At 42.6% G+C, this 13,044-nt stretch overlaps 1 protein-coding gene across 5 annotated transcripts in view; it reads right to left on the reverse strand.

Moving 5' to 3' along the window:
• Carmil1 (capping protein regulator and myosin 1 linker 1) overlaps positions 1-13,044 on the reverse strand; it is a 280,263-nt gene that overhangs the window by 97,688 nt on the left and 169,531 nt on the right. For all 5 annotated transcript variants that reach the window (XM_087896478.1, XM_087896477.1, XM_087896479.1 and 2 more), the window contains exons 12-15: positions 9,957-10,043; positions 3,255-3,358; positions 304-381; positions 95-171 (exon numbers count right to left, since the gene is read on the reverse strand). In XM_087896478.1, coding sequence (XP_087752604.1) covers positions 95-171; positions 304-381; positions 3,255-3,358; positions 9,957-10,043 — 346 coding nt within the window. The remainder of the gene's footprint in view (positions 1-94; positions 172-303; positions 382-3,254; positions 3,359-9,956; positions 10,044-13,044) is intronic.

A 13,044-nucleotide genomic window follows, 5' to 3' on the forward strand; every position in this document is an offset into this window, starting at 1 on the left:
TCTCCGGCCATCAATCACTCTATGCTCACTAACCTCACACCTCATCAGCAGAAGGGACTCTGAGACAGCCACGGTAGCAAGGAGACAGCCATACCTGTGGGAGAAGACGGATCTGGAGAGATTGAGCACAGCTAGACACTGAAGACACCCCCGGAGAAGAGCGCTACACACCTGAGGAGGAAAGGGACGGATGCTGTCACTTCCACAGAATCCTAGGCCCATGGAAAAACTTTACTAAAGAGACGGGCCTCCACCCCATCAGAGAGGCGTCCTGAGAGCCCAAGGCGTAGAAAGAGGCATTACCAATTCCAGAGAACATTCTGTGTTAGACAAGTCCAGGTGAACAATGGTGTTGGGCTGGGCCAAAAAATTGTACAAGTGCTGGAAAGAAGCAAAAGAGCGAATGTTAGGCTCTAGAAAGACACACCGCCACGCAAGGTGACACTTCAGAACACAGTCACTCACGTGCCCCGACCTTCTTGACTGCTTTTCAGAAGGTTTGCAGACTGGCTGTTATTCCAGCCCCTTCCCTGGGAGAAAAACCCAAAGGGCATGTAAAGAAAAATTACACAGGCAAAAAAAAAAAGGCCAAGAGGAATCTTACTACCACATGACTTTGTTCTCTTGATTAGTTCAATTTTTATTATATAATTTGAGCATTGCCAAACAACTTTAACTTCTTAGTCTGTAACACCACCTGGACTGCAGTTACTCCATCAAAATCAAGTCAATCAAAGTATTGAGGAAAATACTATTTGAATTTGAGCCGTAGATGGTCTCAGGCTATGTTCTCTTTTCTCCGATATAATGATTTTCCCATCCTTAGTGACTTCTAAAAATCTAACAAGATTGTCCTGATGAAACTATTAGGAAAACAGAAGAAAAAAACTCAGAACTAAAGTACTGCTAAATTTCTTGTTTTGGGGTACTGCAATGCCCAAAATTTCCTGACCCCACTCCCACCCCTGTCCCATCACAACCTTAAATGGGCATGAAAGCAATTAAGTAAATCCCTTTGATGTCCTTTAATTTCCCCGGAGTAAGGAGGAGTCAGAATTCCCCAAGGACACAGTCCAAGTATCTTGCCCCACTTCTCCTCTGCTTCCCTGGGTGGCACCCGGTGAAAGCTACACAAGCTTATGCTGACAGACTGAGCCAACACTATTAAATGAGGCACTGTGACTCTATGGTACTTCAGAAAACTCACTCCAGCAAGGAGTTTAAGGGAACACAGAACCTGAAGATGCTTTGGAGTAACCAGAGGCCCAGAACAGATCACATGGTGGCAGGGTCTGGTTCAGCAGAAACATTTTGCCTTTGTTTACATGAAGTTCCAGAGACCTTCATTAAGGGCTCTTAATTTCGGTGTGGTTTTGCTTCCCTGTACCAGTTGGGGGAGCTCTTCCTCACTGAAGTAGTGACGGGCCCTGAACATGTGGCTTTCCCAGAAAGCAGGTCAAGTGAGTCTGCACCTGATGAGGACTCTAGAACCTGGGTGTCCTGGCTGGGAGCCCATGTCACTCAGTCCCTTCACTGCACTCCACTGTACCCAGAGGTTATCTGGGACAAGCCGTACCCTGAACCTCCACTGTACCCAGAGGCTATCTGGGACAAGCTGTACCCTGAACCAGGAAACATGGAGCTGTTTCGTTGCCTGAAATCATTATTCGTGTACCTATTATAGATGAGTCTTATTACTTAATATCAGCCTCTTCTTTTTGTTTGTCTTTGTTTTTGATTCATTTATTTTATTTTAAAATATTTATTTATTTTACGAGTATGCTCATGAGTGTATGTATGTGTACCGTATCCATGCACAGAGGGACCCATAGAAATAAGAAGATGGCATCAGATCCCCCGGAACTAATATTGTAGATGGTTGTTTAGCAGCTATGTGGGTGCTGAGATCTGAACCCAGGTCCTCTGCAAGACTAGGAAGCACTCTTAACCAGTGAGCCATCTCTTTTATCCTATTTTTTGGGACTACGTTTTACTCTGTAACCCAGTCTGGCCTGGAATTCACTTTTTAGCAAAGGTTGCCCTCAATCTCAATGCAATCCTCCTGCCGTAGCCTCTTGAACACTAGGAATGTGCTGCCACATCTAACATTCCACCTCATTTACCCTTCACGGTGCCACCATGAAGGCTGGGGGCTTTCCCACGGAGCTCTTTGCTTTCTCTTGGGAGGAGGTTTAAGGATCATCAGTGGACACCAGAAATGACAAAGGGAAAATCAAAAGGCAGCAGAAACAAGCTCTGCTAAAATGATTTCAAGTGTGAAGGGGGAGGGCTCAAATTAAATACATGCACACACACACACACAGCTCTCATTTTGCATTCCCTGTTTTATAGGTAAAGTAAAACGAAAGAAACGAGAATAAATTTGGGTGTTTCTCATCTCTGTGGCGTAGGAGTACACAAATGAAGGTCCTTTCCAAACGCTCAAGATCTGCCTGTTGTCAAAGGCAGACTTCTTTTAAACTCTAGCATGGTGACTAGAAGGGACCCTTTACCATGTAATGAACGCATAACTAACCCCACACACAACAGGAAGATCTGTCGAACATTTATATTGCTATGCAAGTACAAAAAAACATCTTGTTAGAACTGAGGGGAAATTATTTACTTACTTACTTATGCCTTCAAAATCAAACTCTAATGAGTAGCTCCTGACTTTTTTTTTTTTTTTTTTTTTTTTTGAGACAGGGTTTCTCTGTAGCTTTGGGGCCTGTCCTGGAACTAGCTCTTGTAGACCAGGCTGGCTTCAAACTCACAGAGATCCGCCTGCCTCTGCCTCCCGAGTGCTGGGATTAAGGGCGTGTGCCACCACCACCTGGTTCTTGACTTTTATCTTATTTATGGGCTAGTCTGTGGCTAACAAAAGCCGGGCGCTTGGCTTATAGTCTCAATCTCAACACCGAAGAGACTGAGTTAGAAGCCACCATTCTGATACACAATGGGTTCGAGGCTAACAGCTTCTCTCAAAACAAACAAACGGTACCAGTATCCCAACAATGCTATTTGAAGAGATTGTTTCCCAAAAGGATGTGACCTCAGCACCATTAAATAAAAAAGCAACTTAATTATCTCGCCAGGGCTACATTCAATTGAAGCAGGCTCCAGAGTTCTCACAATATTTCACAAGCTTTGAACATGATTGTAAAGTGTGGCGATTGAGAGCGTGGTGGAGGAACAAGCTAGGGTGACAGGGTTAGAAAGGATGGCAGGCCCTTGGAGAGGAAAGGAAATCTTACCGAGAGGTCATCTCCACGGAGAGCATTCCCTGAGAGGTCCAGGTGGGTGAGGGTAGAGGCAGTCAGAGGGTTGGCACTGAGGGACTGACAAAGGCTGTTCACCCCTGCAACAAGAGAAACCATCCAAGCTCAATGTCCACTCTAAGAAACAGAATGAGGCTCGTGAGCTTCCACAAACAGCCCTAGAGTCAAATCGAACTACCCGGACCTGCAGGGCCAGAGCTCTGTTCTTGGAGGGGACCACTGATGTTGGGCTCCTGGAGAATCCCTCCGGGGAGCCAGACTTCTCACAGACAACCTGCTCTTCGGTCTTCCAGTTTATACGAGAACAGAGAGTGCTTTACTTTCAAGTCCCAGAGTGACGAAGGCCACCGAGCTGATGATTTTGAGCCCACATTCAATCCTACCAGATGATTCTTGACTTAGTGGATAGTGTTTAAATGATACACAGGCAAATACTGGTCAATTGTGCTACTTAAGTATTGAGAACTTGACAGAGGACTATATTGCTCAAAGTGCCTTTCTGTTCAAGGTAAAATTTGGATTGACGTGCATTTGTAAACAGTGAGATGAAAGGCCCACAATGTGAAGGAATCCAAAAGACTGCTTCCTTTTGTTGTTAGAAACAGGGTTTCCACTAGGTATCCCAGGGCAAACTCAAACAGGAAGCAATCCTCTGGCCTCTGCCTCCTGCGTGTTAGGATCACAGGATCAGACCACCATGCCTGGCTGAAAGGGACAACTTTCATTTAACGCACTATAAAGCTTTATATTCGGAGAAAGCTCAAACTGAACTTAACTAAGCCCAGGGGTGATCATTCCAACGGGAACCTGTAAAGGGCCCCTGAGCTCAAGGGAGATTGAGCACTGAGGTGTGGAAAAAGTGGAGACAGATGCATTGAGGAATATTTCAAGCAGGGATAAAGAAGAATTCCTTGGCTATCAACTCAACATTTATTGCTTATAACACGTAGAGTTATACAAAGACACATTTTTTTGTCCTGCAAGAATCTAGAGCCCATCATGATAAATGTTAAATTCCAGAACAGTGCTACATATGTACATATACATGTATGTATATGTATGTCCATATATATATATATATATATAGAGAGAGAGAGAGAGAGAGACAGACAGACAGACAGACAGAGACAGAGAGAGACAGACAGAGACAGAGACAGAGAGAATTTTTTTTAATCAAAATTCTTTTTTGAAAGTCTAACGTTCACTAGACAGAGGTGTCTGAGGCTCAAAGATTTCTACCTGACCATATACAGGCTGCTCAGTGACAGACACAGACAGATCGACACAGGGGGCTTTCACGCCTGTGGGCTCTGCCTCTGTGGATGCAGTCAACCATCACGGAAATATTCCAAAGGTCTTTGTTTTGCTTCTTTAGAGTGACAGTTCATTCTGACATTCAGTACTGGGGAAGCTGAGGTAAAAGATGATTGCCAAGTTCAAAAGGCAGCCTGAACTATATTATTTGAGACAAGACCAGCCTACATGGAACTGCCCCCGCAAAAAAAAAAAAAAAAAAAAAAAAAAAAAAAAAAAAAAAAGCCACTGCAATTTTGAGTAAGAGACTGATACCAGTCTCAAAACCCCAGAAACAAAAGAGGCCTATATACTGAGCAAGCATGGATCTTTTTTTCCATCAGCATACCGTAGGTGATACAATATATATAGAGATGTATTGGCTAGGGTTTTGTTTTTGTTGTTGTTGTTGTTTTGTTTTGGTTTTGTTAACTTGACACAAGCTGGAGCCATCTGGGAAGAGGAAATCTCAATTGAGAAGATGCCCCATCAAAGTTCCGGTAGTTAAATCTGTAGGGCAATCAATGATTGATGTGGGAGGATCCAGCCCACTGGAGGTGGTTCCACCCAACAACAGGTGGTCCAAAGAATTAAGACACTATACTGAGCAAGTCATGGAGAGCAAGCAGTTAGCAACACTTCTCCTCTGTGGTCTCTGCTTCAGTTCCTGCTTTGAGGCTCCTGCCTTGAGTTCTACCTAGCCTAGGCTTCCTCTGGTTATCTATAAGCTAAATAAAACCTTTCCTACCTGAGGTGGTTTTGACTCATGTTTTATCATAGCAATAGAAAGCAAACTAAGACAAGAACTATTTACACAGACTTACATTATAGCAGGTTTATAAATAATCTAGAGATGACCTCAGACGGATACAGCAAGATGTGTGTGGGTTATATGCAAAGGTTATGCCACTTTACATAAGGGACATGGCACATGGATGGGGAGAAGCTGGAATCAAGCTCTGATACCCCACAGACCCTAAGGACAAGCATCCACAGGATCCAGTGAGACAACTGTCACCAGCCACACAAGGATCAAGAGCAGCCAGTGCAAGGAGGTAGGATTAACAAACAGTTAACGGAACCTGCAGTAGCATCCCAAATTAACCCTCTATAACAAATGCATGTACATTATATAGAATCTAAATCAAAGTATAGATGACCAATATACTTTATCTTGTCATTCATATTCATCTGTCTATGTGTACACATTCATGTGCATGTGTATGTATGTGTTCATGTGGAGGCAATAGGTCAACCCTGGGAGATGCCCACCTCGTTTGTTGAAACAGGATGTCTTACTGACCTAGGGCTCACCCATTAGGTTAAGTTGACCAGTTAATGAGCCCCAGGGATTCACCTAGCTTCTCCTCCTCAGTGCTGGATGACAAATATCTGCCACCAGGCTTGCATTTTTGTGTTGTTTTGTTTTTGCATGTGGGTTCTGAAGATCAAACACTAGACCTCACACCTACAAGGAAAGTGCTTTGTTTCCTCCCCAGCCATTTCCCCAGTCTTCAGTATTCACCATTCTCTTTTTAATGCAATGACTGAGCCTAAACTATATGGAGAATACCAGACTCTCATCAGGAAAATCATTTATGAAGTCATATATTTAAGTGAAGTATTATAAAACTCAATAAAAAAATTCCAAAATGAGAAGATCAAATTAATCCTGACAGCAAAGAGTCCCTTGGCAAGTGTGGGTACCTGGCAGATAGCCAACCTCTGACTAGACTCCAGAGGATGCTCCTAAGGCAGAAGGGTCGTCTCCTCCCCCTTCCTGAGCCCACGTTTCTACATGAGGCCCGTGTTAATAAGCTCAGGAATGACAGAAAGTTTCAAAACTATAGTACTGGAGAAACTCGGGCTCTTACGACCCAAACGCAGCACAGACTGGCGTGCGTCCTTGACTCGGGTTATTGTGGGGATCTGATCATGCCTGGTATTCATGACTGGAGAGTTTACAGCTGGAAGAGGTGGCTCCAGATGGCCCTGCCTTGACATAATCTGCCCGCCAGCAGGATGCCTGTGTGGGTCCAGAAAGCCATCAAGCGGTGAGTGTCTGAGGTGAGAGGGAAGGTGCATGTGGTAGGGACCGTGGGAGAGTTTTAAAAAAATCTGTCTTCTATTATGGAACCATGAATATACACATTTTTCTAGATAATAAAATATGTCACACTTAGTAGAAACTTAAAGCTACAGTTGCAAACCTCAAAACCTTTCAGAACCTGCGTACATGCCATTAAGAAATCAGTATGTTTCAAATTGAACACTTCAAGACACACATCTTAAAAGGACAATTTAAAATTCTACAGATCCTATTTTATAAAACAATGCTAATTCTCAAAGCACACATTTTGGTACAGACTCCTGCATCATATGAAAGACACAAACAGGGAAGCAGTAGTTGGGACAGGTTCGAGCAGACCCAGCTGTCCTCACCCAAGGGCACAAAAGAACCTTTCTTACCTACTCCTGCCACACTGGAGGGACAGGACACGAGTGAGTGAGAAGAGGCTACCTCAGAACCAAAGCCGGTCCTGCAAAGGACAGATGATCAATATGCCCCCGTGTTGTTTTAGAATAATTAACAAACAAAGGAACACAACTGCATATTAATTATGTAGAGAACTTCCAAACATTAAGAAAAAATAGCACTGTAAATAGAAAACTAACCAAGAATGGCAAGTAGCAACATTCCAAGAAGACACACAAAAGACTAAGGGAAAGTGGGGGAGATGCCCTAAGCCAGTGGTTCTCAACATGTGGGTCGTGACCTCTGAAGACTGCTGGAAAACACAGATATTTACACTATGTTTTATAACAGTAGTAAAATTACAGTTATAAAGTAGCAGTGAAAATAATTTTAAGGTTGGGGGTCACCACAGCATGAGGAACTGGATTAAAGGTCACAGCGTTAGGAAGGTTGAGAACCACCACTAGAGAAAAAGAGAACACCGAACTCTCACATGTTTCAGAGAACAAAAAGGGCATCTGTCACAGCAGCTCATAACTATAACCCTAGCACTCTGGAGGCTGAGACAGGAGGATTGCCACGAATTAGTAGCCTGCCTGAGTTACAGAGGAAGAGAACAATCAGGAGTCCAAGGCCGAATTGTACTATGTGAAGACTAAATCTCAAGAAAGCGGGGGGGGGGGGGGGGGGGTGGTGAAGAGGGAAAATAATATTTAGTGGTAGAGAGAATATAAAAAAACTTATACAAAATACTCCTAGGAGAAAGCAGCAATCGACATGAAAACACTAAATAGGCACATATTCTTAAAGCTAGTAATTCTATTTAAGGGACTTTATCCTAAAAAGGCAATTTAGGGAATAAGCAAAATTAATGGCCAAGTTCACATCAATGACACGGGCACTGCTGAAGAACTTAGCTATGTGTGTTCCAGTGTTCAAATAAATCACACAGTGTTACTCTATAAACTGGATCATCTTGTGGTCCCTAAAAGTGAGTGTGTTTGCCAATACCAACAATCACAATGCACTGAATGGCAGCAGCTTGCGAAACACCAAACACAGCGTACGGAGCTCTGCACGCACGGACAAATGTCAGAAAACAGCAGGAACGTTGGGCCCAAATAATAATTTTTGCCTACTTAACCTAACAGTATCTTAAAATTTTTTTGCCAGAGATATGTCAATAAGTTGATAATTAGAAAAGGGATCTTCTGAGACTCAATCTCTGAGTATAACAGGAACAATGAAAGAAGTGAATCTTAGTTTGGGACCTGTATATGGTTCCTGGAACCAGGTCAGTTAACACTGACCTAGAAAAATTTCTCCCTAATAGTTGACATGCTACTCAATACTAACATGTTAGTGTTAAACAGGGGTACACAAGTATATGCACATAAGATGGTGAGATTTATGAATCAATTGCAATTCCAAAACACTCCTAGTGTGATTCTATAATCAGAATAATGTGTGACTGGATGGATCATTACCAACAATGGTAATGATCTTGATGTAGATGGTGAAGGTATTGCTGGTGGCAATGCTGTCCCTGATGGTCACATTGATAGTGGTAATATTGATAGTGATTCTGACAGTGTGTGTGATGATGGTTATGGTAACAGTGAGAGGTATGGATGGTGAACATGACAGTGATAGCAATGGTGGTGGTGACAGTGAGGGTAACAATGACAATAATGGCGATGGTGACTCTGAGGGTAGCAGTGTCAGTGAGAGTAACAGTCATAGCAATAGCAATGAGGGTGACAGCAGACCATGAGAGCGATGGTTTGGTGACAGTGATTGTAAGGGTGACAACTGAGATAACGATGGTGATACTGAGTGTGACGGTGAGGGCACAGCCATTGTAGTCATGGAAGGGAGTGGCAGCTGCTGGTAGTATTTATTAAAGTGCCTTGAACTATACCATGTTTACTAACTTACTGGACACCACTACTATGACAAAATGGTGGTTTATCTCTATCTCACAAGTCAATGGGGAATAGAGATGAGGACGGCAGTTCTCAGGATGTGGGAAAGCCAGGCTTCAACGACAGGTATTCTGAACTGACTGATAGACAGCAAAGAATGCCACTTAGGAAATGGCCTCATTGAACCTCACAATAGCACAGGCTTTGTGCCAGGAAGATTTAGACTTAAGAGTAGCTCGAACCCAAGGGGAGTCATTCTCATAGAAAGAACACAGTACTGAGACAGTAATATCTAGGGTGTGAGCCACAAGTGGACAAAGGGAAGAGCAAGTGACTCTGGGGGTGTCAGGAGTAGGAAGTCTATTGAAGCAGAGATCTCCACAGATGAAGATTTTGTCAGGTTCACTGAAGCTCTGTGAGTATCTGGAGATGAAAAGGTGTTCAGGCCAAGCAGACAAATTAAGAGCTGTGTGTGTGTGTGTGTGTGTGTGTGTGTGTGTGTGTGTGCTTATCTAATACTGTTGTGAGCCAATACTCACTTAATAACACTGTGGGCAGAGCAACAGAAAGGACAGAGTTTGATGAGTGATGGTGATTCAACAGCAAACCCTAGGGCCTCTGTGTGAAGTAGATGTTCATTCTGAAAACTGGGGAAGTCAACGTCGTTTGCCAAAAATGAACCAAGAAAAACAAGACCAGGTGCCTTCAGGAAAGTGAGCCATAAGACTAGAGGCAGCCGGCACACACTGGGTCAAAGCTTAAACAATTAGGACTGCACATAAATTTAAAAATTATTTTCTACAAAGAAGCTATTTAAATTTAGATGACCAAATTTAAACTGTACAATATCTTTACATTACATCTTTACTACTATCATAATATAATGTGTATATTTAATTAACTACATATCAGAGAAATAGTTGGTCAAAAGCAAGAGGTACAGCAATCAGAGACCCAATATGAAGTATATCACATATACTGTACCTTTAGGTGACAATGAGGTTCTAGATAGGTTTAAATGCTTCAATCCCTTTGGGAGTTTGGCAAACTGAATACTTAAGGAGGACACACCTGAGAAAGGAAAACAGATTATTAGGATTTCAAGTACTTAGAAGCACAACTGTTTTACAAGTTATAAAAATTAAGTAGGGTTTCAAGAAAGTGGACGTACTTTTCTATCTGAAGTTAGGACTTCTTTGGTAGTAATTCTCTGTCACGCCCCCACCCCTTCCTTCTGTGCTATCCACCAGGCTGGATAAATAGCAGATTTTAATACACACAGTGTCTAAAATGTTATCCTTACATACTCCATGTCATAATGCTGTTCACAGCAAAGCCGTGACTCGCGAACTGACCGGTAAGTAAGTGCTTTATATGCAAGCACAAAGACCTGAGTTTAATCCCCATAAACTACATTTTTAAAAATCCGAACCAGTGACACACACCTATCATCCATCAATGAAGAGGCAGAGACAGGCAGAGTGCTGAGGCTCGCTGCTCAGTCTCGCCAAATAGACAAGTTTCAGAGAAAAGGAAGTGTTCCAATCTCAAAGAAACACAGTGGGCAACGCCACTGGAGGCTGACGTCTGGCCTCCGTAGTATAGGCACACATGCGTGCACATAGGCACATGTGTGCCACATAGAGATGCAAACATACAAAAGTAACATTAGGAATAAGTATGCAGGTAACTTGTTACCACCTGGAATATATTCTCAGAGGTCAAAGTACACAGCACTAAACAAGCTCTCCTACACTAAGGGACAAAGTCTTAAATCCAAGCAGCTATACAGAAATTCTGTCTCTGTCTCTCTGTCTCTGTCTGTTCTTCTCCCTCTGTCTGTCTCTCTCTCTCTAGGTAAATAAGACACAACTCCTCTAGGGAGGGAGACGAGGAGCCTTACTCTTCTTTGTAACCTCCGTCTTTATGAGATGATCTCTCTTTGGAATGAGCGGATGCAGTTTCGTTATTGTCAAGAACAGGGTACCTTTATCTACTCAAGTAGCATCTCTGCTAATAGATGAATTTCTGTACTCAATTAGCTTAAGCCTAACAACTGCAAACAGAGCATCAGAGATGTTTTAAACTCCATAAAGCTGGGTTTTGAGGCTCAGGATATCTCACAAAGAAATTCTCGCATTTAAAATTAGGTGTCTTCCAAAAGTTCACAGTAATGGGGTTGGGGGGACTGGAAATACTAGCTCACTCACTCAGGAACTACAAGGAATTAGGTGTTCCTGTAAATAGAAGTAAAGAACAGATAAGCATGTGCCTGAGGCTGTGGGTGAACTATGCTCCCCACATGAACTGTAGGCTATCAAAGGAAAACCCCAGTATCAGGCATGAGAAACCTCTACTTGAGCTGTTGGTCAGGGTCGTCCAAGTGCTAGGCTATTGCTGTGGCCTTTGGTTACCTCTCGAGTTGAAGATAAGCACCTACTGCCAAAGACACTACTACACTCTTCAGTGGAAGTAGAAGATTCAAGCTAGAGCTAATCTGAAAACCTCTACCTTGCCAAGCAGGGAAGCAATCAATGGTCTTATCGAACTGGAACATCAATGAACTAAAACAACGCCCAGCATGGCAAGATATCCCTATAGGTGGAATGGTGGCACTCATCTGGGCAGCTCCCAATAACTGTCTAATTGAACTTACGGTCCACTCAGCAGGAGGAAAATTAGGCCTGGTACTAGAAACCTAACCAACTACCCAAGACTAATGAGACCATGAAGCTTAAAGGAGAACCTGTCCTGTCACCTTACTAGATCACCAAAATTCCTAGCTGCACCCTAAATCTTGTAAGTGGAGCTCTCACCCCATCAAAGCTTCTCTTCACAGCAAATACACACCATTACAGGAAGCCACAGCAGGTCATAATGTGCACACAGCTCCTGCACCTAAGGCTCAAGGAACATTGCACAGCAGGGAACAAAAAGATTGTAAGAGCCAGAGGAGCAGAACGTGTGCTATGAGACTGTGTCTCTAGAAAGGACAGGGACGCTACACTCATAATGCCTCGACAAGATGGCTCGCTCACACCTGAACAATGGTAATAGAGATATCTTAATGAGAAGGGGGAAATCTCATGGGATCCTACCATTAGACAAAAAACTACAGACAGCTAGAGACTGCTGAAAGAGGGACAGCTAGCCTCTTCAAAGGATGAGTCCCTTAATGGGATAGTCAATACAAAGTGGTGAAACCTGACATCATATACACACAAGTTACACTAAAGGAATCAGCAGGCCTTATTTACATATGTGTGTTTGTGTGTATACCAATAATAAAAATGCATAATCACCTGGGGAAGGAAAGACATAGGAGAGATTGGGGAAAAGAGGCATACGAAGGATTGACAAGAGGGCAGGGAAGGAGGGAGGTGATATAATCATATTTAATTTTTAAAATTAATTTCAAAAGATTGCATAGGAATATAAATGTTTCAAATATTCAAAAGTCAAAAATGGAGGTGAGGATGGGGAAGGAAGTAGAAGAGGAAGGAGAGAAGGCTGAAGTTGAGATGCAAAATAAATTCATTAATTCAATTGAATTTTTAAAAAGTCAAAAGTGGCTTCTCTGAATAAAAATATCATATGCTAAGAGACACACCTAGACATGTGTTTAAAAGTCAAAAATGAAAAACATGAAAATATACAGCAAAATCACAAACACAAAGAAATACTGCAGTTATAATAAAATAATCTGGACTTCCTAAGTAGATCAGTGTGATATCTCACCAAAGAAGAGACTATAATTATTCTAGTCTGTTATGTTCTGACCAGCATACTGATAGCTATTAACTGAATGTGACAGAAATGAAAACACAAGTATTCCCACACACAGGCACACACATAGACAGACAGAAGTCAAAACACATGTATTCCCACACACAGACACACACATATACCAGAGAGAAATTTTTTCTCCAAAGTGCACTTTGAGCCCACATACACTAATGGTGACATAAGTTAAGTCACGGGCAGAGTGTGTTTCTTTGGCTCTGGTTTCGGGGTCAGGGTGTGTTTCTTTGACCAGCTCTTTCACCCTACAATCATTCTAAAAGTCATACCT

The sequence above is a fragment of the Myodes glareolus genome, chromosome 14 (genome assembly GCF_982192425.1).
Source record: "Myodes glareolus chromosome 14, mMyoGla1.1, whole genome shotgun sequence".
NCBI classification, from domain to species: domain Eukaryota; kingdom Metazoa; phylum Chordata; class Mammalia; order Rodentia; family Cricetidae; genus Myodes; species Myodes glareolus.